The sequence below is a fragment of the Phalacrocorax carbo genome, chromosome 25 (assembly GCF_963921805.1).
Source record: "Phalacrocorax carbo chromosome 25, bPhaCar2.1, whole genome shotgun sequence".
Classification (NCBI taxonomy): Eukaryota; Metazoa; Chordata; class Aves; order Suliformes; family Phalacrocoracidae; genus Phalacrocorax; species Phalacrocorax carbo.
Window position 1 is genome coordinate 2352870 of NC_087537.1, and position 25962 is coordinate 2378831.

The 25962-nt window shown below is 56.2% G+C and overlaps 1 protein-coding gene across 3 annotated transcripts; it reads right to left on the minus strand.

The window, feature by feature from the left end:
* Window positions 1-1630: 1630 nt before the first annotated feature.
* Window positions 1631-25161, minus strand: SOCS7 (suppressor of cytokine signaling 7). Of its 3 annotated transcripts, XM_064473634.1 has the most exons (10): window positions 24192-25161; window positions 18823-18887; window positions 15553-15657; window positions 14620-14721; window positions 13664-13794; window positions 13065-13233; window positions 9180-9308; window positions 6289-6424; window positions 5773-5930; window positions 1631-5481 (listed from the first exon to the last, which is right to left on the minus strand). In XM_064473634.1, exons 1-9 carry the CDS (start codon window positions 25052-25054, stop codon window positions 5810-5812), a joined length of 1821 nt encoding a protein of 606 aa, XP_064329704.1. In that variant the 5' UTR covers window positions 25055-25161; the 3' UTR covers window positions 1631-5481; window positions 5773-5809. The 3 variants fall into 3 exon arrangements, with proteins under 3 accessions (XP_064329704.1, XP_064329706.1, XP_064329707.1); XM_064473636.1 differs by lacking the exon at window positions 14620-14721; XM_064473637.1 differs by lacking the exons at window positions 14620-14721; window positions 15553-15657.
* Between the last annotated feature and the right edge of the window lie 801 nt (window positions 25162-25962).

Genomic DNA, 25962 nt, shown 5'->3' on the forward strand with positions numbered 1-25962 from the left:
AGCACCTCGGCGCAGGCACCGTACGCAGCTCCCGCAGGTGGGAAGGGGCTGGGGAGGGGGACAAGGTGAAGTCGGGCAGCAGGAGCTGGACCCAGGCCCCTCCATCCCTTGGGTCCCCACCTCACCCCACAGGGATGCTGGGAGCCCCAGGGTCAGGAGGCAGCAGCTTGGGACTCAAGAGAACACACACCACATAAAATTTCCAATTATTTTATTTCAAACCCCTGCTTCTCTTCCCTTCCCACCCCAACCGAAAAAAAAAACAAACCCCAAACCATCAGTCAGAACGACAATAAAAATGAGTTACAAACACAGAAGTCAGCTCTCCCTCACTGAGGACTTACAAAAAAAATCCAGCCAAAAAAAAAAAAACCCCCAGGAACTTCACGCCAGCTTCCCCAACAGGACCTGCAGCAGTTACTAACGTCTCCACACGAGAGGCCAAACATGCCTATTAATACAATATATACAGACAAACCCACAGGTACAGCCAGGCTCCCCCACCCCACCCCCAAAAATAACCAAACGCACCCAAAAGTGCATTTGTTGTGTTTATATCAAAAACATTTTTTCTCTCTCTCTCTCCTGAAAGATTGGCCTGCAAGTCTGTTTTTACCATTTAGTAACTCTTAAATATAGTTTATGAAAATAAATTATACAGCAACTATTTTAATAAATTAAGCACACACCAAAAAAAAAAAGGGGATAAAATTAAGCAAAGCTGCATTTCTACCAAAGGGTGGTTCAACAGTCCTGGCGATGAGCGGCGCGAGGTCCTGCACTCGGAGCTGCCGGCACCTGCTCGTTCCTTCTCTAAAGGCAAGTCCGGATCCAGTGTTACTCGCGGCCCGTCAGCAGTTTTGGGAGTAAAGCCCTGGCTGGGGTGGGGAGCGACCCCGGGGGGCCCCGGCAGCTCGCCCCAGGAGGCCGCCGCGCTTCTGGGCACCGGTTGTGCTTTTCAGCTGGAGGCACGGGCGGGGGCAGCACCGCTGGGACCCCCTTCATCCCAGGGGATGTTTGGGGAGGGGGTCCCACCTGCCCCATCTCGCCTGGAAGACTCTGGATGAGGAGCGAGGGGCCGGGGAGGGGAGCGCTACGGGGGCTGCTCAGAGCATGCCCATAAACCCCTCCATCCCTGAAAGCCGAGGGGGCTCGGGCGGGCGCCTGGGTCCCCGATGAGCCCTCCAACGGGCAGGCTCAGACCTGATGGTCAACCTGAAGGGTAAACTCATCCCGAGGGCAGATCCGAACCGCAAAGAACAAAGGACAACAGCCAATTCCCTTCCTCCTGGAAGCAGGAAGATCCTTCCTTTTGCAAACCCTGCTTTCCAGCGGTTTCCTCCCCAAAATGCTCCTGGACAAGACCAGCCCCAACCATCGCCCGCAGCAGAGCCTGCGCAGCCCTGCACGCCTCCCTGCACACACGTGCTCCTTCAGGCACATGCACAATAACACAGGTCCCTATTAAACACACTTTTAAGGTTTAAAAACTGGCCAGATATGTAAGCAGCACGCGCCTGGTGCTTTCAAAACCACTGATTCCCTCTCAACACGAGCAGCTCAGGTGGTTCCCACCCTTCCCGCAGCCGGTCCCACCCAAAGCAACCTAAGGATGCTTCCCCCCCCCCCCCCCCCCGCTTCTTTTGGCCCCAAGGAGGTCGATGCTGAGCTGAAAGCTGCCACGCAAGGAAACTGTCCTGGCTTATCATATGTTCACACTGCAGGACTACCAGGTCATTCCCCACCTTGAAACAGGCGGCAGGGGTTGGAGCAGGGGCCCTGCACAGAGCAGCCAGCCCGAGCAAACCACGCCACGGGACCTTGCCGACCTGATGACCGGGTACAACGCACGGCTGAAGGCTGCACCCATCCAGCTGAGAAAGCACCATCTCCAGCTGAAAAAGGAGCTTTTTCCATAGGTACTTTCTGCGCTTTGGTAGTTTTTAATGGTCTGTTTCATTGTTCATCTGCCTCCAGCCCCTGGTAGAGGGAGGAAGACAGCAACCACCTCTGCAGAATTCAAGGTTGGACAAAGGAGGCTATAAAAAAAAAAATTCCAAATCAGCAGGATGAGAGCACCCTCCAGAACCAACCTACACCACCACTCCAAGCAGGATACAAACAGGGATGGGGACTCATTCGCTGGCGAGAGAGGACCGAGGCACCTCCTGGAGATCTCACCCGCGTCCACAGAGACCTTCACGCCCTCGGCAGAGACCGCTCTGCTTGCTCCACTCACACCCAGCCTCGGAACAGCAGCTCTGGACCTTTTCCACGGCCAAACAGCAGATCAAGCCCCTCCTGCCCCTTACACCTAGATGTGAAGGAACTCTAGGAACAGCTTTATTTTAAACAGATTTCAAGAGAAGGCTGTTAACTACAGTTAACCTTGGGATCCTGTCCAGCGCTATTGGGCGCAGGCAGCAGGCTGGCACTGACCACGCTCCAGCTCCCCTGGCTGTCTTGGGGCAAGGAGAGGTGGAGCAGGACCCTGGGAAGGCTGAAGAGCATCTGCCACCTTCGCGGCAGAGCTGACCCCACGGGTCCTGCGGTTGCAGATCGATAGGTCTCGCGCAGCTACAGCTGACACCAGGCACATCAGCCTGACATGCTGGTGTCCCACCATCCCCTATCCAACACCCCAGAGCACGACTCCTCCCTCATTTCAGCTGCTGCAGGCGGACCCCAAGCGCTGCCGCTGGCCCCAAACCGGGGGGGGCTGGCCCCGCTGGGCACAGGGTTCAAGTAACAGCAGAAGCACCAGCAGGCTGTTGGGAGAAGTCCTCCCGAGGACAGCGACAGCCGACCAAATACCTGTAATTCAAGTATTGCCCCTGAAGTCTGGCTGCTTCTTCAACAGCTCCGAAAGCCGCAGAGCCACCCCCCCCAACCCTCGCGGGGAGCGCCGGGGGTACGCAGGGAGCTCCCTGGAGGGGCAGGGGATGGAGCGGTGCGGGACGGCTCTCCTGACCCACCGCACAGCAGGGTTGTGCGTTTTCACCCCAGGCCGAGGCCACCGTCGACAGGACGGGGTCTGCACCGATTCCCAGCGCACGTTTTCCCTGGTCTGCCCTCCAGGTCAGCTGCTTCCCCTTCCCAAACGCAGCCTGCACCTCTCCATCTCAGAACAGGGAAGGAAGGCGTGGAAATGCCATCACTACCACCACACTAGGGAGAGGACCGGCTTCTCCCTGGCTTCAGCAAGGGGAGACTCGCAGCCCCCCCATTTCACGCCTATCCACACGCCCTGGCCCACGTCATCGTGTCCTTGCCTCCAGGGTCTCTTTTTGGAGAGAAGCTGGACAGGAGACACATGCGCTGAGCGCACTGTTCTTCGCTGGCACGGAGTTGGACACTTCAGGCATCAGACCGGGCTTGGCTCACCAGAAGGTTTTCCTTTCCAGCTTGCGGATAAGTTGGAAGATTCGAATCTTCAAGCACACGGACAGCCGAGGTGCAGCAGGGCCAGGCGTGCGGATATTCGAGTTTCACCTGCACACGTACAGATGCTCCCCCCCCCCCACGACATTTGCCCAACGTGCTGTGCGTTATCGAAGCGTTTGCATTTATTTGCAGGCTCCGCCGATAACTTGGTGCGAGCTGAAGGGCTGCAGCCGAGAGGGGAGGAAACGCCGCGGCGGCTGTGCGGGGATGAGCGCTGGTCCCCGCGCAGAGGGGACACGGTAGCTGTAGACTAGATTAGCTCCAATTTCATCAAGGGTCGGGATATGCTGTTCAGCACGTCTTGGGGCAGCTCCCCCTTCTGCTGCCCCAACAACGCAACACAGAGTCAGTAGCGAGTAGTGTCCGATGAGGTATTTCTACAGATTTTGAAGCTTAGTTATTCATCTGGAAGCCAAATCCTTTTTTAAAAAAACATACTTTTTCTCCAAGACCAAAACTGAGGCCAGAGGCGAGGGTGAAGAAAGGGAGGGCAGGATTTATTAGCACCCTTCGTAGCAACGCTTGGCAGACAATCAGAATTTTTCCAGGCTGCTTTAAGATCCACACAATTGCGTCTAATTCAAGGACACAGACCATTCTGCAGGGCCAAACCAAAGTCCGAGCAGCTCCTGAGCGACTGCAGCCAGGCCACAGGGCACCACCCTCACATCTGGCTACCTGGGCCACACGCAGCATCGCGTCTGCAGACCGCGCTGCTGCGGGATGGAGCGTTTCCTTCACTCTGGTTGAGGGCACAGGAAGGTTTGCTTGTTTAAACGCAGGAGGAAAGATGCTTCTCCAGACTTCTCAGCATCACTTTAAACCATGAAATGCAAACCCTTTGCAGTTGCTGCAACGGGTGAAAACAGCAGACCAGGATTTGAAGGCAGGGGCGGGTATTTCTGAACTGCTGTGGTTCCACAGACACCCCAGGAAGGGAAGGAAGCAGCAAGCAAGCTCGAAGAGATCAGATGCCGTTCCAGAATCACACTCAGTTATCTCTTTCTGGCTCCAAGTCAGCCCAAAGATGCCTCTTAATGCCCCAGCGGCTCCTGATCAGGATCCTTCACAGCTCTACAGAAAGCCTCTTCGTTCACAGCTTCTGGACGCAGCCAGAGAAAGGGTAGAAGTGCGTGTCCCACGGCTCTGAAAAACTGAGATCGCTACAGCAAGTACCTTTGGTCCATGGACTGCTGCAATAGTTACAGCAACATCTTTGTCACCTTCCTTCCACTTATCACAGGGGTTCAGCGAAATCTTCCAGTGTTTGCTAAGGGAACGACGACTCCTTGCTCCCCAGTGCAGCAGCAGCCATTCCCTTTGGCAGAAGGCTCCAGGACCTCCGAACGGCTCATGTGCTCTTCCTTCCTTGGACCCGAATTAAAAACACAGGACCACCCTGCAAAACCAGTTGCAAAGCTCAGCTGCCCAAGACTAGGTCCGGTCCTCTTCTCCCAAACCCTAGGAAGCAGGAGAGCTGTGCAGCTGCCCGCTGTTCGGAGCTCCATGCTCCCCGGAGGTTATTCCACGTAGCTGCACGTGATTCTGGCTCAGTCTGCCTCCAAGCAGCTCTCTGGCTGCATCCCCTCTTAGTGAGGGCCAAAGAACAGTCTTGCCATAATGCCTGGAGCAGATGATCTTCCTAGAGAGTCCCCTTCTCCATCTCTCCCCACCTTGAAGTTTCCAAGGGAGGATAATAAAATTCAGCTGATCATAAGACAGTATTTCTCATGCTGAAAATAAAAACAAAAAGACATCAAAAATAAAACTTTCAAAAAAATTGTACATAGTGCCATGACATTCTTTGTTCTGCGAGGAGTCTGTTAGCTGGGCTCAGCTGCCTCCGAGACCCCCTTCCTCAGCCAGGAGCCGAGGCTCTTGTTCCCGTTCTGCTGTGCTTCTTAGGAGTCTTGAACCCTCTTCTCTGTACGAAAGAGCTTGAGAGCAGAAGCGGCACCGCAGAAGCAGGCTTCACCATCACATGCCTCCTTCCCACCACAGCCTGACTCGGGCTACAGGATGGCAACAATCACATTCCTAGTGGGGAAGAGAGACGGGAGAGGGATCAGCCAGCCTGCTTGGCACAGCAGGATCTGCCCCAGACTGCAGCCGGCTTGGCACAAGAGTGAGCACGGGCTTGCGTGGGCACAAATACGCATGAGAAAGCAGCAGAAGCCTTGCTCCCCTCCCCAGGGAGAGCTGGGCAATGGTAAAATACCACGGATTGAATAGCCACGACTTCTTTGGGAGGGTTTTGCGCTCTCTTTGCGATCAGAGGGAACAGTGTGATTTACGTCTGACCCCACGGGACAGCGCACACACACCTACCATCAGTGACAGCAACAAGGCGGGCGAGGCAGCCTCGCTACGTGGAAGATTCAGGCTCCTGCTTCTGTTTGGAGATGAGCTGAGCTTCCTTCAGCGACAGATACACCTCCTCCTGCGGGTCGTAGTAGTAGAACTTGCGGATGTAGGAGATGAGGGGCCTGGGGAAGATACAGGCAGAAGCTTTAAGCCTGAGCTACAACCATGCCAACCTCCGCAAGGGAAGAGCAGAACCTCTCCCCCAGCCCACCCTGCGCAGTCACCTCCAGCGGGGACAGGAGCCTGTACCCCAGGGCTGTGGCACCAGCAGATAACACCTCACTCCTGAGCCGGTCACCACTCCCGCAGGCACCCCTACACACTACAGGACGTTTATCTCGCTGACCCAAGGCTGAAGAAGTCAATTCTTCCCTCCCAAAGCCCTTGCTGCAGGTACAGAGGCCTTCTCGCTGCCTGCTGCGGCGAGGGTCAGGGAGGAAACCAGAGACACTCGTCCCCAGGCCAGTCCTCGAGACTTACTTGGGCAGCGGGAGCTCGGGGATGTGGTCTATTCGGACCAACTGCCTGATCCGAAAGCGGCAAAGGTGCTGAAGGGATTTGACATTGCTGAACCTGGAGACTGGATACAGGAGCTGGACAGGCGTTGGAGGGAGACCTTTGGAAAAAAGCAATATTGGAGACAATAGAAAGGAAGTGCTACCAATTCAGAAAGGAAAAAGCTGGCTCTTGGGAACTGGAGATCTCCGCAGGGCTGTGCCCGACAGCAGTCCTCCCCAGGAGCCCACTGCTTTGGAGTCATTTGGGACTGAGGAGGCAAACCTTCAGGCGTGATACCCCTTTGGCTGCAAATTATCTCCAGCCTTCTGTGGAAAAGCAGGCCCTGGGACTCTGCGAGCTCCTAACCACCCCCTTCTCCCAGGACTAGCAGATGAAGCATCACTTTATACAGAGAAGCAACAGGGTTTTGCAAGGATGCAGAAGAAAGCCGAAGGAGAGGCCAGGCAGCGTGACCAGCACGTAGGCTTTGCTCTGCATAACCCTCTGGGTAGTTCTAAGCAAGGCATTAAAAAGTTGGGGGATTTGGTCAGCTGAAGCTACGCCAGAGCTGCTCATTCTTGGGGTCAGGAGGCTGGACACAAAGGCAGAGGCGGCGGCAGCCCCGCTCGAGCCAGCTCCCCACGCAGGGAGCAGCCTGGCAGGGCTGACAGCGAGTTGCATGCAGCCGTCCCCCCGCCCCACAACCTCCTCCTCCCCCCCAAAGTTAGGAGCATCAATCTCAACCGAGAGATCGGCAGGAGCACCAGGAAGGATCTTTGGGAGCCGGATTCGTTCGCAGCACAAGGTTTTATCTGTCTTTACAGAAAGATTCAAAGCTAGTTACACTCTAACCCCCTCCTGCTGGCTTGTCTCTGAGGGCAATGGAGTGAAAGGGGAAAAGGGAAAGCTCTTCACACTAAGATGGGCTCAAAACTGCTCCAGGCAGCTCAGGAAGCTGTGAGCCAGCTTTTGAGAAAGCAAAGAACAGCAAACAATTGAAGACTGGATTCTCCCCCCGCTTCTTATTTTCCTACCAAAAAGGAATTAGCCTCTGGGAGCTCAGCCAGCGACTACAGGGACGCAGCACGAGCTCCGCGCGCTGTGCTAGCCACATGCCTCACTGCCAGGAGCCAGATGCGAGCTGCAAACAGCCCCCTCCTCTGAGCAGCAGTTAACATTTCAGCAGGAGAACAGCACTAACGAGCACACTGGGGAGATGCAGATCCTAAATATTCCCCCACTAAAGATCAGGCATCAGTGCGAGACTTTGTTTTTCAAGGATCAAGGCACAGAAGCTCTAAGAGGCGCCCACGTCCAACGCTGCACCCAGACGGAGAGGTGCAGGACCCGGAGCCAGCAGCACAGCTGGCTGGCGGCTCAGAGGGGGGATCAGGCAGCAAGGGATCCCTCAGCAGGTGCGCAGCGCTGTTTGGGGGGGATATTGTCTTTATCGAGGATATTTTTCTAGAGCAAGTCCTTTCTAAGGTATTCGCCTGGAGTCCTAAACCCCCCAAAGCCCTGTTCTTCAAGGGAAGAGATCTCAGGATCAGGAAGGTGAAGTATCTTTAAGTTGAAAGGATTTTTTGAAGGCAGGGTACATTACAAAACCAGCTTCACATCCCTCTCCTCCCCAAAGCATGGCCACGTTATAAATCAGCTTTCCAGTTACTGGCGCTGTCTGCAGCAGAGGGCAACACTGCACAGATCTGGGCAGTGACTCCAGCGCTGCTAGGAGGGAACATCCCACCCCTCCTCCCCTCCAGCCTCTTCTAGACCAGAAACTCTTTGGGCCGAACCCTCCCCAAGCTGCAGCGCCACGGAGAGGTCGCTGTCACCACCAGGGCCCGCAGACACCATGGCAGCATGGCCAGGGAGCGAATTTACTAGAATTTCACTGGCAGATTTACCACAATCCTCACTCTCTCCTCAGTCCTGCCCCTCTCTGCTTCACTGCTGCCACCCCTCTCACCACGGCAGCGCTCCCATTCCTGCTGTGTTTTGTTCAAAGCATCACCGCTCATCCGCTCTCCAAATTCTGTCCCCCACTGTTGCTCTCTCACAAGCAAGTGGCATATCTGCCTGTTTGGCAGACTCTTGCCTTCCTTTCACATTGGATTTTTTGGCTAGCTTTCCAGTCCACCAGGACAGATGAGTGAAAACCAGAAAAAAAAAAAACAGATACAGAAGATACTGGTCCAGTTGCCTGCCCAGATTTAGCAGGAGGGAGATGTGAGCCCATTTAAGGAACCAAAGTTTGATGGATGGGGAACTAAGCACTCTGCAATCAAACACGCTTCAAAGCTGCGCTAACACTCCCTCCCTGCTTGCAAGCACTTGCCTGTTGATGGGCTCTGGCATCACGGTCCCCCCCAGGGACTCTGAATCTACAGTATCTATCACTTGAGGCTCACTTTGAGCTCACACGTGGAAACACTCCCACACACTCCAGCTTAATGTCTCTCCCCTCAACAGCCCCAGGTGGGTCTCAGCTAAGGGAGAACTGAGAAACTACAAAGCACGGAGTGGTTCATAAGAACAGCGGTACTGAGACTGGGGGAAGGAAGAAAGCAGCGTTTTAGTAGCCAAATAATTGCTTGCTGAGGGAATAGCGTTCCAGTCTCCAGCTCCATTTGTCATAGTGTGAGATGGCATTACGTTCCATACTCCTGGAAAAGGTTTGGGAAGCCTCCTTACCACCACGTGGAAGTGGTGCAGCTGCTGAGTGAGAGACCCGCTCCTAAGGATCCTTCTGAGAAGTCAGTGGACAAGGATACAGAGCAGGGCGCTGAGCATAGCAGACCAAAGCCACATTAAACTGGCTCTCTAGGACAGACCAGCAGCTAATCACAGCGCAAAACATCCCCCACACTCACCTGGAACCCTGGATCGGAGGAAGTAGAGAAACTTCCCGTTTTTAGAGTGCATGATTGCTCTCTTTATGAACTCCACCACAGACTGGCAGCGGTCTTCAAACTTGGGATGGCACCACAGGCTGAAGGTCCCTTCCAAGAGAACAGAAAAGGTTTTGTGTTATAGGAGCACTGGTGGCAAGAGGAGACATTCAGTCATGAGTCTGATGTTCTCAAAGACCAGGTGAATGTCCCAGGCTGACTTCTTGTAGAGCTGGGACAAGGCAGGGCACTAAGAAGGAACACCAGCGGCACCAGCTTGCAAGGATGCTGCTGCATCGGAACCAGTGCTCTGAGAGCCGAGGAGATGCAGAACGACACGACGTGACCGCTGTAACCCAAGCATGGCCACAAGTCATGCTTGCCTGAACTAGTAAACAGCCTGCAACCACTGCTGGGTCTAAAATTTAAACCATCAAAACATACTTTAAAAAGAGCATTAGCAGATGCCCCTGCTCCTCCGCAGTATCCCATTAACAGCACTCCCAATGACAGCCAGCGCATCAGAGCGGTTAAGCCCACACATAGAGGGATGTAAAAACAGTGATCATAGAATCGCTAAGGTTGGAGAAGACCCTTAAGATCATCCAGTCCAACCGCTAACCCAGCACTGCCAAGTCCAGCACTGCACCATATCCTCAAGCACCACGTCACCCTTCTTTTAAATGCCTCCAGGGATGGAGACTCCACCACCTCCCTGGGCAGCCTGTGCCAACGCCTGACAACCCTTTTGGTGAAGAAGTTTTTCCTAATATCCAACCTAAACCTCCCCTGACGCAGCTTGAGGCTGTTTCCTCTCGTCCTATCGCTTGTTACTAGGGAGAAGAGACCGACCCCCGCCTCATAGAGAGCGAGAAGGGCTCCCCTCAGCCCCCCCTTCTCCAGGCTAAACCCCCCCAGCTCCCCCAGCCGCCCCCCAGCACACTTGTGCTCCAGACCCTGCCCCAGCCCCGCTGCCCTTCTCTGGACACGCTCCAGCCCCTCAAGGCCCTTCTTGTCCCGAGGGGCCCAAACCTGAGCCCAGCACTCGAGGTGGGGCCTCCCCAGGGCCGAGCACAGGGGCCCCATCCCTGCCCGGCTCCTGCTGGCCACACCAGTGCTGACACAAGCCCGGGGGCTGGTGGCCTCCTTGGCCACCAGGGCACTGCTGGCTCATGCTCGGCCAGCTGTCAAGCAAGATCCAGGTGCTGAAGTCCTATTTTGCCAGCCCTGGGGCTGCCAAGGATCACTTATTTCAAAGCAAGCATAGGAGCAGCTTCATGTTCTTGCCAGATGTTTCAAACACCTTAATTCAAATTACTGTCAAGCCAGAACCAGGGTCACGATACACCGACACAGGCCTCCCTTTACCACTGCCTGACGTGACGTATGCGACGAGCTCGAGTGGCAAACAATGAAACTGGAGATGGGCAACGCAGGGAAAGCAGGCCCTCTAACCTGTTTACGGATCTCTAAATAGGTTAAGTTTAAGCCTCAAGCCAGACCAGTCTCATGATGTCTTTGTGCTGCAACCAGACACCCCCTCCTTGCACAAAAACACACTTGCCAAAACGCTGCCTACATCCCTCTCCGTCCCCCCTCTATCTCCAGATTTGTCAGTGCTCCAGCAAGAGCCAACACAGAGCAGAGCTTCACCAGGAGGAGGAAAATGGGAAAACAAGGGCTCTGTTTAGGACAGAGCCCACCAGGAGCCAGACCCAGGCTCACGCTTGCAGGGGGGCAGATTCCAGCAGGAGGTGTGTGACACCCCTGATCTGCACAGGCACTGTAACCCAGAGCTAGAAAAGCAGCGGATTGACTTGAAAACACCCTGCATCCACATGAAGAATTTGTGCTAAGGAGGAGGGGTAGCCAAATCAGAGGTACCCAAGCATGTATTTCAAGCCAGGGACCTTTTGGAGGAGCAGCTTCTCCAGCAGCATCACAGGCTCCGCAGCACCAACCTGTAACAGAAAAACTAGAGGAAGCGGCTCTGTAGGATGTCCAGCACTCATGACTTTTTATAGGGTGGACGGGAACCAGCAATACAGGGGCTGTATATAGTCCACAAAATTTAAAACACGTGTCCTCTCCCCACAGCTCAGTCTGGTAGGCTTTACTGGGAGAGATACCTCTCACCCCTGCCACGGGCTAGTTTGGGAGCAATAATCTGGGTTAGCACCTGCTAACATCCAGGATCAGCAAGCATAAGTAATTCTGCTTGCGTACCTCGGATCTGAACAAGCCCTTAAAAGCATCCAGGAGATGCAAAGGGCAAAGCACAAACACCAGCCTCCCCAGCTCACCTACAGAAAATAGAGACAAAGAAATTACGGTTTCTTCCTCTTATCTACCTGAAACCTGGAGGTCAAGCATTTATCTCTCTACCATTCCCCCAGCCCCACCATTTGTCATCTTCATTGGTTTATCAAAGCGCTCAGGTCTGCAGTTTTCCACGGTGCCGCAGCACAAGGCAGCCAGTCCTGGGGGGGAGCAGGGGGCTGCCGACACAGGCTGAAGCGCTGCACCCAAAAACAGAGCCCTCGAGGCGGTGCCACGGCTGGGGGGTGCTGCTCTAGGGAAGGTGGCAGCACCAACCTCCACCCCTGCAGCAGCTTGAGGAAAGGGAAGGACACCTGGCTAAGGAAGCTCTGAGAACGGACATATCCCGGCCCCGAAATAAGAAACCAGAGCAGCAGCAAGAGGAGTTTGCTCCAACACTCAGTTATGAAAAGGTGTCCACTGTACAGGCAGCCTCACGTCTCCTCCAGCTGCAAGAGCTTCTTGTAATTTCTGTAAGGACAGGGTGATGAAAATCCTTCCTTCTTATGCAATGGTCAGGGACGGGGGGGACTGGCTCTAACTGGGCTAGAATTAATGCTGGGGCATCTTTCCATCAGAGGGGCTCAAGACCAGAAGTGCTGCCGGGTTTGGCTAGCAGAGGTGGAAGACAACAGCAGCAGCATCCCTGGGGCAAGGGCAAAAAGGAAGAAAAGAGGAGCTTTGCTGTGAAAGGTTGCAAACCACTTTTCTCCAGCAGGTTGGCTGTGAAGACTCTGAACCCATTATTTGCAGGCATATTTAATGACAAGGCTCCACAGGCAGCTGTTATTAAAGCTTGCCCACTGGTTACAGGGCAGCTTCCCCCCCTCCCGCCCTGTGCATTCAGCCTCTCGGGCATTTCAGCCTGAGGACAGCTGTCTGTACGAGGGTTCAATAACGAGAACCACGCGTGAAGATGAGCAGACAAAGCTTGTGGGCAAAGTGAGAAGCAGCCCTCACGGGAGGGGGAGCCCAGCAGGAAGAAAGGGCGTGGAGTGTGTGCCAGGAGTTCTCAGAATAAAAACCCACCACGGTGGAGCTAAAGGCTCAGCCTGGGACCGGCTGCAGGCGGTACCACCGCCGAGCATCCCTCGGACAAGGGGAGAACACAGCAAGGGGACGAGCTGCGACAACAAGAGATCACTTCTCATCTCGCAGGGAAACATGCTACGTTTTGGGAAGCACTGACAGCTACGAATGATGGCTCTTGCTGTATATCACGTCTCAGTGACACAGGATTGCAAGGACTGTGCCATCATCGTTTTCTTCGAGTCCAGTTTTCCAAAGCAAGGCCTGAGAACAGGCACAGGGAACTCTTGAATTCCCCAATTTTTCAGAGCTATGAGGAGAGTCGTTGCTCAAGGCACAAGAAGCAAAGTCCAACGCAGCTTCTAAAGCCTCTTGCAGAACCTCAACGCAAGAACGAGGACACGCTGCTGCCGCCAGCTCTGTGCCCAGAGCACTGTGTTGGGACCTCGCGATCAGGCTGGTCCCCAGGCACAGCCCTGCGCTGCCAGCAGCATCCCCAGAAGCGCCCGCGGCTCCTACCTCTGTAGTGCTCCATCCTGGTGTGATGGGTGATGCCCTGCGACCGAAAGCTGAGGCTCAGGATGTAACGGGGGTCAGAACTGTCTCGGACCAGAAAGGACCCATCCGGTTTCCCTTTCAGCTTCATCTCTGCGTCCTCCCAGTTCATCGGTCCCCAGTACCACCCGCACTAGGAAAAGAAACAGCCAGAACGTCAGCAGGTACTAGCAAGATGGATTTTCATTAGCAACCAAACACAATATGATACGCTCTTGGTCTTAATCCCCTTTAAATGCCAAAATGGAAGCACCTGGTTGCATCCACCCTGGAGTATGGATGGCTGCGACTCGTTGCTCCTGGATGAGAGCACGCCATCACATCCCTTACACCCAGAAGTGGAGAAAGAACAGACGAGACCATGACACTCCTCCCATGTACAACAGGCTTTCCTAGACTCAAAGACCTCACTGGGAGAAAGGCAGGAGGGTTTTCTTCAGCCCTACCCTAATCTTACACTCTCAAGACTGTAAAAGGGATGGTCAGTCCCCAAAACCAGAGCCTAGATCGCAATTCTTCCTCCTTCTGGCTGCCACCACCCCCCTCCGACACGTTACCGTTACCTTCTCCAGCTCTCGCAAGCTGGCTGCGAAGCTGCTGGAGTCCGGGCGGTAGAGCGGACACTGCAGGTGCGGGGCGGGCTGGCCCGGCATAGCCTCCATCGGCCTCAGCGGGACAATCCGTGGGAAGGCATCTGCAGAGGGAGACACAGCCGTGGTCACCCACCAGGAGCTCACCCCAAGGACGAGCCGCCCCGTCCCCCCTCACACGGCTCTAGAGGTCAGGGCAGGGGGGGCAGAGCTGCGGCGTGGAGGAGGAAGCTGGGCTGACCCATGGAAGGACAACGTCCCTGCGAAGGACGCAGCGGGAGGCACTACCTGGCTCTTCCAAGGTGACTGACTCAGTGCCTTCACCTGCTATTTCCTTACGCTAGCTCGGAGGGAAGGCAAGGGAAGTGCCAGGCGGCACAGAGTGGAAGGAATGAATGCACGTCCTGAAAAAGGGGCAGTTAAAGCCCCCTGGGTCCTGAAGGAAACCGAAAGCAAAAGGGTAAATGCACAGGAAACACCCTCGTGTGCTGTTCAGCTGGACTGCACACCAGGCTGGCTGTCAAAGCTGCGGCTCCTGCACTGAGCCCTGCTCCCACGGCTCTTTTCTGACATTGCTGACACTCATTAACACGGTTTTTAATTCATTTGCACTGACGCAGTGCAAATCGGGGTGGGCTGCGCTTCTGCTGAACCCAAGAGGAACCAGAGAAAATGGGAGCTGTTGAACTGAGGATAAAGCTAGTACAGCCGCAAACTTCAGCAAAACTACCGTGGGCACCAAGAGCCACATCACACGGAAACCAGAGCCTTGACACAGCAGCGCCCGAGCGCGTGTCGCTGGGTGGGCAATGCGGGCAGCACCGTTGCTCTTCAAGCCTGAAGCGCAGCTGAAAATTTTACCAAGGAAACCCCCAAAGTCCAGATCCCTGAAGGGGAAGCCAGAGCCTTGCTGCTAAAGCTAAGCTGACCTGGGGCATGGGGCGGAGGAGGCGGAGGCAGAGGGAAAGACTGCAGGGAGGAGCCCATTGGACCCACTAGGACAGACGTAGGCAGCGTCCCACTGATATCATCTAGGAGAGAACAGAGGCAAGAGAGGTTCAGAAAACAGGCAAGCAAGCGAGCTCTGCGCCGGACAACACGGCCCAAGCAAACCCGCGCTCGGCCCTGCCTGGAGAAGCGAAGACGGAGCTTCCCACCGGCAGCTCACCGTCCTCCTCTCGCTTCTGAGCGCGGGTGGCTGCTGCCGCTTGGCCCCAGCTCGGAGCCTCGCACACACACATGCACGCTCACACGCGCTCCGGGAGCGAAGGCGCACGTTTTCCAGCCCAGCTAGCTCCTTGCATGCAGCTTGCGGCACGAGACAGGCATTTACAGGAGATCTCACAGACCCGGCACACGGGACTTGCAGTTTAAGGTGCTGCTCACTAAGGCTGACTTCACCCATCCTAAGCTGCTCCTGCTCAGCGGAACCTCCTCCAGAGGAGGGTGTAGAGCAGCTCAGCCAGGCTCCTGGGGCAGCAGCCTCCCAGGGAGCCTCCACTTCCACTGACTACAGAGCACAGAAGGGAATTGGCCTCCCTAGGCGATGGGTAGGAAGGGGGGGAAGTTTCCAAAAGCAGCAGAAACTCTGTGAAACCAGCACATTACGTCCCACCTCGCACTGCTCCACCACCGCCCTCCCCTCCTGGCTGACCTAAGAGAAACGCTGAAGATTTCAATGAACAGCAAGAAATCCTCTGCCAGGGAAGGGCAAGCGGGTGCGCTATGGGGCCAGACGAGCAGGCAGTGAGCCCCCTTGCTGGGGGCCCTCGGGATGCTCCTCCTCCGTCCCCGCAAGGGCAGAGGACGGTTCCTAGACTCCCGTAGGGACGCACGGCAAAGGATGCTCTCCAGGACGGTACCTAGCAGGCTGAGGCTTCTTCGTGGTGGAGGTGGTGGAGTCGGAGGGTGAGGGGAGGTCAGTCCTCGTTGAGAGATGTCCACGTCCACTAGTGACACTGTTTCACCTGAAGGTTGGTGGAGCAAGACTGTTAGTGTTGCACCTTCACCGGGGCATGCAGAGGCCGAGCGCGGGGAGGCAGGGGCAGGGGGGAAGGGGCAGTAACCTCTGCAGGATTTGGAGGACCATCTCATTAGCTGTTTTCAAATCAAGTTTCCCTGCTGGCTCAGAAGCAGCGCATCGATCGGCCCTGCTGCCGCAGCCCAGAGGTCAGGCAGACGGGAACGACAGGTACCCGTACGGGCGCCTGAACCCCGCCCGAGTCCAGCACCAGGAGGACGTGATGAGGAAGGCACTGCGAGACCTTTTCAGCACCGAGTTCAACAGTGCACAGCGCTGACACTTCATGTAGTCCTGGGAAGTGGTTTCACAGGTCTCAGACAATGCTATTAATGCCAGTCTGAGTTTGCCTACCAACGCCTTAGATGAACAAACAGAAGTACCTTTTACCCTAAAGGCCATGAAGGTACCAGCTCTTAAAATTAATATAAGGGAGCCGGAGAGGCTTTTATATTAAATAGCTGGAATTCACTGAATTCCTAAAGGCTCTGGGTCCAGGATACAGCTTGGAGAAAATGACACAAAGACTTCTAACTTAAAAACGGAAAAGCTTAAAATCAGTTTAAATCATGGGAGAGAAATGAAGTCATCAAACCAAGGTCAAAGCATCAGCCTCAGTAGTGGACAGATACAGTCAGAAGGAAAACACCCAAATCCCAAAGAGAGACCCTGAGTGGTGTTACCACAGCCAAGGCATTTTAAAAAAAATTTTAAAAATCAGTCTAACCAGGCTCTGATGAAGCACCAACCCCACAATCACCCCAAACACCTCAACCATGGTCTCAAGGACAGCGAAATCTGGCTGCCTTAGATTTCAATTCCTGTGGGCAGGGAACTCCTCTTCTGCTCCAGATACTGCACGCGGCATCCCTCGCCTCGTGGTAGGTACCTGACAACGTATTTACCGTCCATTACACAGGACAATATTGACTCAGCTTCCTTCTGCTTTTAAAAGTCCTATCTAGTAATAAGCCATGTTAAGAGGGGTATTTAGGGTTGGTTATTATCCAAGGCACCTGCTCCCTGGGGGACTTATGGGTGTGAGCGCACACGCACGCACACAGCCACTCTTTCATTTCCACACCCTGAAAATGAAGCGGCCACGTAGGCTGGGCTGCATTCGTCTCGTACAAACAAAAACAAAAGATGACCAGACTAAGAGGGGTTGCAGTAGCTCAGCTTTCAGTGCCTTCCCAACGCAGCAGGAGCTGCAAGGGCAGGCTGCGGTGCACTTACGGAGCCAGCGCTTGCGAGAGGTGCCCGGGGAGAGGTCAGGAAAGGCGGTCCCAGAAACCTTCGCCCACCCCACACGCTAACCTGAAAGCAAATCACCAAGAAAACCATGCAGGCTGGGCCAGACATTTGAATTCTGTCTCACTTTGGTGGTCCCAGTCACAGGAAATCCTCTATACAGCAGCCATTAAGGAAACCAAGTCCTCAGCTGCGTACGACTGCAGAAGTCAACAACAAACCAAAGCAATTAAAATCCAGACGTTCACTTTGGGGACACTTCAACAGTCTTCTGCAAAGGAAAAGCTCCTACGAGGGCACTGCTGGTATTCCAGCAACCAGAAAAAATGTACATAAGTAATTTTAAAAACAGTTAATAGTATAAGCTAGCAGTTAATCAAATCAATTTCACAGATTTAAAGCAAAAACTTGTCAACTCCAGGTTCTGGAGCCTAGTTTCTTTTGAAGGAAAGCAGCCCTGCACACACATCCACGTACCCCCATCACCAGCCCACAGAATTACAGATTTTATACTCACAACTTCCCCTAGCAACAGCTGACAAAGCAGCAGAAGCGGCTTTTGTCTTCACCAGCCTTGATTTGCTAAATAAAACGCACACGATGCTTAGAGGAAGCCAGTCGCATCACGCAAGGAGCGCGTCCTCCGCTTGCTGCCCCGCTAGCGGGACATCAGCTGAAGGGGTGTGGGAATGGAGAAGAGAACCAGAAGCACCACAGCTGAATTACCCCGGAGTGACTCCACTTCTGCAGGAGCTCAATGGGCTACAAGAAACCACAGCAACAGACCAGCAGCTTCCAGTTACTAGTCTTGGGTAACCCTAACGCTCCGCCCTGAAGGTCACTTCTCTGACATTTAAACCAGTTCTCAGTAAGGCTTTGCTGCTGTCCAAAGAGCTTCACCCTACTCGGGAACACAAACAGAGCTCTCCAGCCGCTCTCTGCTCTCAAACACCTACACCAGCAGCAAGAGGCGGCTTTCAGCTCCACACACCGACTCTTCCTAACACAGCTATCGCTATACAACCATATTTTGATTCCTTTGCCCTGCAATAAGACCCTCAACATGAATTTATTTTGAACCTGATCTTCCTATCAAGCCACGTAAAGCTCCACACAGCTGATAAATACTAACTTGTGACCGACCGTACATTCCTACTCTCAAGTCTTGAGACAGGATTCTTCCAAGCAAGCCCCCAGGCCCTGTGGCTACAACTGTTTTGACTATTAGCCCACCACAAGAGGCACATGACCATGACGAGGAGCTTTTCAGTACTACAGCTTTCAGCCACCAGCAGAGCAGGACTTCCCCCTCGCACCATTTATAAACCAGCCAGCTTGCCCCACCCCCCACCCCAGCAGAAAAGGGAAGGTCAGAAACCAGCAGGACATGGGGAGGGGGTGGGGGGAACATGCAGAAGAAGGTCGTGCTCCACAAAAGAGGTTTCAATTCCCATAGCTGTCGTGCAGCGGAGCCGCCGGCACCGGTGTGCAGTCCAGATGGGAAGCGGGGCTGGTCTTAGCCCCTCGCAAACCACGGGAGGGAAGCACCGAACTGCACTTGCTCTATAGGGGATTTTCCAAACAACTCGGATGCAAACAGCCCTGCGCAGAGGAGGGACGTTCCCCTCCGAGAGCACGACTCAAACTTGCGTTTCAACAGGAGGAATTGCAAAATGCTGACGGGCAACAGCCACGTTCTTTGCAGCTCCTCTTGCTGAGGGTTTGAGGCCAAGCAGGACAGAGGAACCCTTCCCAGAGGTCCCGGTTTGCACGGGGAGGCAACACTCAGCATCTGCTGAGCACACGCTGCTCTTTTCGTAGCAAAATGAAATGCCATACTGTAAACGTTTCAAATCCTTACCTGTGAAGAGGGGGCTGAACACAACCGGGGAAAAGGCACTTTGAGTTCTTGTCAGTCTGTGTTTCCTATTGGAAGTAAGAAAAACATAGTCAGCAGAGACAAGGAGAGTCGGCACATCCCACCAGAAGAAACCACCATTTGATGGTGAAGGAGAACCTTCACCATTCTTTACAGAAGCGCGAGACAGCTCAGCGCTGCGTGTTTATTCGGCTCCTAGAGCAGTGCTTTGGCCTAAGTAGGGCAGTCAACCAGTAAAGCTAGGTCTCTGTCCTGCTATGAAGCACACCTCTAACTAGGTAATTACTAAAGCCTTTGGAAAGAAAAACCCCAAGCAAGTACGGTAACCAGAGCCAAGGAGCTCTTTCACAACAGACGTCGTGCTATTTCTCTAGACCAGGCATTGCCAAATGCCTTCGACAAACAGGTTGGGTCCCTGCGCAATTAGGGGTTGCGCCTAGAGCGAGCGCATCGAATGCCCTCGCGCTGCGTTCGGAGGACGCCGTCTCCCCAGAGGGATTCAAAATGCAGCTGAAGGGTAGGCGAGCTAAACCCGGAGCCGGCGAGATGTACGGAAACAGCTGAAAACGCACCTCTGGTGAGGACCCGGCATTACCAGCAGTTCCCGTGAAGCCTGCTTTCCAAACCGGCGGTTTTATAACAACGCCGTAGCCAGCCCTGTGCTCTCCCCACACAAACCACTCCTTCCAGCGCCTTCCCTACTGCAGTGCTGAAGGGCCTTATCCAGATCTAGGCAGAGAAAATGCCAGTAAACTGAGGCACGGAGTATGGCACCCCCAGGACTTGAATCTGTGGTTGAGGTGAGTAGAGAAACGCTTCCTCGGTGCCAGAAACCCACTCCCACCTAAGAGGGGAGCACGAGAACAAAGCTGAGCACCAGCGCAGCTCTCACGTGCCACAGCTTTGACAAAGGCCTTTCCAGCATCCACCGTACGTCGTGCAATGCCCAGCCCAGCGCTGGGCAGCCCGTATCAGCCTGCAGGTCCGTGCTGGGTCAGACAGGGTTACTCCGAGTTACACGGTGCAGCTTCACTGTGCTGGCCAGAGAAACTGGTCCTGTGGCATCCAGGCACGCGACGGCACCACCAAGATTTACAGGAACTCAGAGACCAGCTCTACTCACCACCCAGAACACCCATTGCAAGCAGGCTGTTACAGGGCTGACACTCTTCCTCTTGGATGTCTTCCTCACTCTCCAACCTCCTCCCAGCGAGCGGCTGACCCTGAACCTTAAACCTGTCTTGTGCTTCAGAGCCCAGCTCCGCTCGCAGCCTCCTGCGAAACCCAGACAAAGCTTCAGATGAAACCAGCTCTGAGCAAGGACTGCCACCCTCCAGGAAGGATTGCACCGAGCAGATGCACCTCAGCCGCCCTACAGGGAGAAGAAACCCGAGCTCCGGTCCCATATTGCCGTGCTGAAGAGCCCTGGGAGTGCAGAGCAGATGGGTGCACCCTCATCTTCTCCCAGGGCAGACCAAATGCTTCTCTTGTTTGTGTCCAGACACGTCACCAGGTCACACAGCTGTGAATGAACATTCGATACTATAAGTCTGCAAATAAAAATACTAAGAGCACCCATCATCCTGATATATAAAATCCCATTAAAATGTTTGGAAGTGTTTATATTTTAAGGCTCTTGCACCTATTTGAGGGTTTGACTTTTTTCCCCCCCGAAGAAGAACAATTCACCAATTATCAGCCAGACACACACAAAATTACACTTCTGGACTAATATCAACTAACCTTATCATATAGTAACAGCTCCGTTCCCACCCACTAAGCCACACGGAAAGGAGCATTGCTGGCATTTTGCTGTTACCAAAACAGCTACATTTTATGCCAACATTTTACAGCCATTGATTTCTGAGATTTCTCGTATCTAGCAAGCTCACATCAGCAGCAGGGCGAGAGCAAGAAGCAATTCGCATGGACTGAATCCTCCACTTCCCAACTCAGTCTCCACCAAAATAACGTACTTCCATACTTCCTCCTCCTCCTGCAGCCACCTCCAAATAATGCTGAAACCCACAGAGAAGTAATTACGCGTGACCAGTACCTGATCGCTGCTGCATCGGATCAGCGCAGCCCTGCAGAGCTGGCAAAGGTGGGCATCGCCATTCAGGAACGCTGCGGACAGGTTCTGCACGGATTCGGGCACGCACAGAACTGGGAAACCCCTCAAGCTCCAGCAAATAAGGGTTTTTAGGGTCAGTTACCCACCAGTTCTGCAATAGATGCGGCTACCGCCTTAGCTGCCCCGTGCTGCCTTCGCTGATCCCAAAGCACTGCCCTGGTAACACTAAGGCAAGTCTTACCCGGCCACTGAGGCTGGCAACGGGCTACTTTATGCAGGTAATAGTACAGACATGTTAAAAAACCCTAGGTCATCCGTACAGCTAACTTAGAGCTGGGTGCCAGCCTGGCACGCGATCTGCAGCAGAAGCGGCTGCAGCCCAGGCATGCCTGCCCCCATCCACCTGCAGAACTGGTGCCTGACCCCATCCCCTTTCCCTCCGACTACCTCTGCAGTACAAATCGCTTCCAAAAAAAGGCCATTTCACTGATGCAACCTTTAAATATCAACACTCAGGCCCAGGGTGAGAAGCTGCACATTGGCATCCCCACATCTAGTTTCTTAGCCTCTTGCAGCGCAGCAGAGCCCAGCTATTGATTTTAGATAATGGGGCTGGTTTCCTTCCTAACTGCTGCCGCAGGCGGGAGGCGAAGCTGCACCGCGTTGCCTGCAGGACCAGCAGCACGGTGGGAAGCTTGGGCAGCAACTCCAAGTACCAGGAATTCTTTTTTTTTAAGCATTGCAAAAAGCAAAGAGCCAGACTAGCTAACGCCCGCCGCAGACCGAGGGAGCACCCTTCACCACCACCCCGCAGAGACCTGAGGGTCAGGAACAAGAGCTTGACAGCAAGCAGAGCCATGAATTAACCTAAATATTGCTCTGAGCCCACCTCGTCAGCCACAAGCGACTGCAGTGGCAACTCACGGTGAACACCAGACCCATGCCCTGTTAGTGGGGGCCACACACTGCGAGGCAACAACCACCAGCTCTTAGCAGAACCAAGGAAAGGTTTTTTTCCTGCCCAGTCAAACAATGAAGACGGGTGCAAAGTAGCCGACAGCTTTCTTAGTGTGGCATTAAGTCTAGCAGAGACCACAGCAGAAAATCAACTCGCTGCACTACTCAACTCTGAACTGAGGGACCGGGGCAGCTGGGAAAGGAGAGGGAAAGAAAAACAGCATCTGCTGACACCAAATGGTCACTTCCCAGCAAGCCCGGCTTAGCTAAACTGTGTCTAACCTGCTCACGAAAGCACGGGCATCTCAGCATCCCAAACAATTCATCCTCACTGACGAGAGCGGGGCCAGACCTCCGGGGCCGGCAGGGACCGTCCCATCGAGGCGCAGCCTCCCGGCAGGAGAGGTGCCAGCACCACGCACGCCCATGGGAGCAAAAAGCATCATTCAAATACTCCAGCCCTCGTCAGCAGGAGGGGTCTCCTGGAATTGGAAGCAGCGAAGTTGTCCCTGAACCACAAGAGTTGCTGCATCAGGCACCTTGAAGTAACCTTTGCTAAAATACCGCCTAATTAGCACGGCGGAGTTGCACGATGCCGGAGCACGAGAAGTGACCATTAAACTCCCTGACCAGAGGGAAGACCCAGGCAGCGATACAGTGCTTTTCTGCTCCTGACCTGCTAAGACCTGACTGCCAACTCTCCACCTCCTAATCCCAGCGCTGGGACGTCCTGGGGACTCCTCACTCTTGTCAGGTGCGAGGACCAAATAAACCACAAGCCCATTAGCAAAACATTGCATTATTACAGGCAACTCGCTACCGTTTGAGGCTTATTTAGTCATTTGTGGGGAATTAAGCCCTTGTATAAAACTGCTTCAGCACCCCACATGCAAAAGCAAGGCTCCTCGCGGGCACACGAGCTCTAGGGAGAACCCAAACACCCTGACCAGCTGCAGGGCTGGGAGCTGACACAGGAGCCGAGGCTGCCCCATCTCAGAAGCCATCCTCTGCTTCAAAGGAGAAGTAGTTTTGGCCCCCACTACAGCCTGGCTGCCTTTTGGGCTGCTGAAGTGCCCGGTCACCACAACCCAGTGCTGTGGGTTGCACTGACCCAAGGTCAGCATCTTCCGAGCAAGCCTGGAGAATGTTTCCTGCTCGCCCATCAACAGGTCTTCAGCTGCACTGAGGAGGCAATGCAGCCCAAAAACCTTACACAAGGTTAATTAACCCCACAGGGAAAGGGCTGTGCTGTAATACTCAGTCCATTCAATTATTTAATGCTGCTCCCGGGCTGGCTGCAGAGACCTTGGGCAGGTTCTCCCTGCCTCCTCCATGAGAAATTTCAGTTCTGCTGCTAGAAATGCTACAGCAAGTGGTTTTTGGAGCACAGGAGACGCACCCTGACCGGAGCCTAGGCAGCAGGTACAGACCAGCCCTTCCTTTACCCTCCTCAGCCGGTATCGAGCAGCTCATGTCTTCTGCTAAAACACGAGGCTGGAGCAGGGTGAGCAGCCGAGGAGTGCCGGAGTCGATGGAACAGGGCTGAGGAAGAGGGAGGGCTCACGGGGTCCCAGGATTTGTCCCTCCAACCCAACACATGACCCAGCCAACCTCTGGCTGCCAATGCTTCCTCCAGCTACCTCCTGCCGTGGAGCACCGGGAGAGCAGAGCCCCTGTGGCAGCACCCACCACCACCGAGGCCGGAGCCCGACCGCGACGCTCAGGAGCCTCAGGAAATCATTCTGCAAGACGCGGGAGGGCGAGAGGAAACACCAGCTCCCTGGGTCTCGGCGCAGTGTCACCAGGGCCCGTGCCCATGGCACGCCACCTCCTCGCTTGGCTGGCACTCGCAGCACCCCAGGGCTCCAGTGGCTCATCCGAGCCACCCGCCACCTCACCGGTCCCGCTCCTGGGTGGTTTTCCGACATCCCCTTTGCAGATGGGGGGCCCAGGGCAGCGTGTCCTCCCCTGCCTGCCTCTCCCGGGCTCCAGCCGTGCTCACTGACCCCATGGGAAAGACGAGGCCTCAGCAGCTGCCGAGCCCAGCTCGGAGCCGACAGACAGCCACAGTGCCCGTCTGTGGGATGGCACCTGTCCCTCACGGTCACTCTCCACCCCCAGCAAGGAGTCAGGGCACCGGCATCCCTTCTCCCCCCGTGCTACGGGGCCACACCATCGCTGTCACACCGGTGACAACCCCCAAGGTCTCCCGGCTGCCACCAAGGCGGGCGGCTGCTCCCCACAACCTGCTCCTGCGGACCCAAACCCACCCCACCGGACACCCCCAGCCCGGGGTGGGGGGCCGCTCCCGTTGCCGTACCTGCCCGCCTCCTGCTCCCGGCCGCGGGCCCCGCAGACGTCGGTCAGGCTGCCGGCCGAGGCGGGCAGCTCCCCGGTACGCCGACCCTCGGTGGCGGCGGCGTCGCCGGTAGCCGAGCCGCCGCTGCAGCTCTTGGTGCGGAACAAGCGGCTGAGGCGGATCTTCAGCGAGCCCTTCCTACCGCCGGTTCCCCCGGGGGCGGCGGCGGGCGGCGGCGCGGGGCCGGCGGCTCCTCTCCCGACGGGGCGGGCGGCTCCGCGGCCGGGGGAAGCCGGTTCCTCCTCGGAGCAGCTCCCGGCCTCGTCCGGTTCCAAGGCCTCCAGCACCAGCAGAGCGTCGCTGGTCTCCTCGGCGGCGGGCCCGGCGGGGGGCGGCGGGCCGAGGCAGGGGCAGGGGCAGCCCGCCGCTCCCTTCGCGCCCAGCCCGCCCGGCCGCAGCCCCAGCGCCGCCAGCTGCAGCTCCAGCCCGCCCGCCGGCCCGGCCCCCCACCGGGCCGCCGCTTTGGGCTCCAGGGCGCAGCGGTGCCGCGGGCAGAGCAGCTCTCCGCCGCCCGCCGGGCCGCCCCCCCCGCCGCCGCCGCCGCCTCCCGCCGCCGGGCCGCCCTCCTCGCCGGGCCTCCCCTCCGCCGCGTTGCGGAACACCATCAGCTGCGGCGGCGGGGCCCGCAGAGTCACGCCGCCCGGTAACGCCGTTGTCGGCAACCGCCCGCCGCCGGGGCCCAACGGCCCCGCTCCCGCCGCGCCGGTAACGGCGCCGCCCGCCGCGCCCGCCTCCGGTCCGGCCCCATAGCCCAGCAGGCGGCTCAGCACCCGGTAGGAGGCCGCGGCCGCCGCCTCCCCCTCCCGCAGCTCGGCTCGCTGCATGGCTACGGCCGCCGCATGGCTCGCCGGGACCGGGCCGCACCGGGCCGCCGCCCTCGCACGGCCGCCGCCGCCACGGCCCCCTCCCTCCTCCGCGGCGACGGCCCGGCGCCGCCACGCCCCCCAACTTCCGCCGCCGGCCACGCCCCTGGACACGCCTCCCCGCTGGCCGTAGCCCCGCCCCGCCCTCCAGGTCCCGCCCCCTCGCCTCCCGATAGTCCCAGACCCGGCTGCGGGTGGCCGGCACCCACGGGTGGGGGGGACACGGTTTGGGGGGGCCGAGGGGCGGGGGGGACGCTCCTCCCGGTACGGCGGGGTGTGGTAGGGGAAACTGAGGCACGAGCGCCCGGCACCTTTGTATTGCGAGCCCTGCACGGCTCTTGCACAGCTGCAGCATGGCTTTTGCACGGCTCTTGCGCAGTTGCAGCACGGCTCTACACAGCTCTTGCACAGGCACAACACGTCTCTTGCACGTCTCTTGCACAGCTCTTGCACAGCTGCAGCATGGCCCTTGCACAGCTCTTGCACAGCTGCAGCACGGCCCTTGCACAGCCCTTGCACAGCCCTTGCACAGCTCTTGCACAGCCCTTGCACAGCTGCAGCACGGCCCTTGCACAGCTCTTGCACAGGCACAGCACGGCTCTTGCACGGCTCTTGCACGGTTCTTGCAGGCAGCACGCCCCAGCGGAGGAGAGGGGACGGGGACCAGCTCTCCCCACACCTGCGTGGGGGCTGGTGAAGAGGGAAGTCACCGTTGCTTCAGGCGGGGGGGGTGTGGGGAGGCTGAGCAGCCTCCCGTGCCTCAGTTTCCCCTCTACAACGAGGGCAGTGCTGCGTGGGACCCAGGACGTGATCCCCCAGCCCGGGGGAGGGGTTGGGCATCGGGCCCTGCCATGGGGACCGTGCTGTGC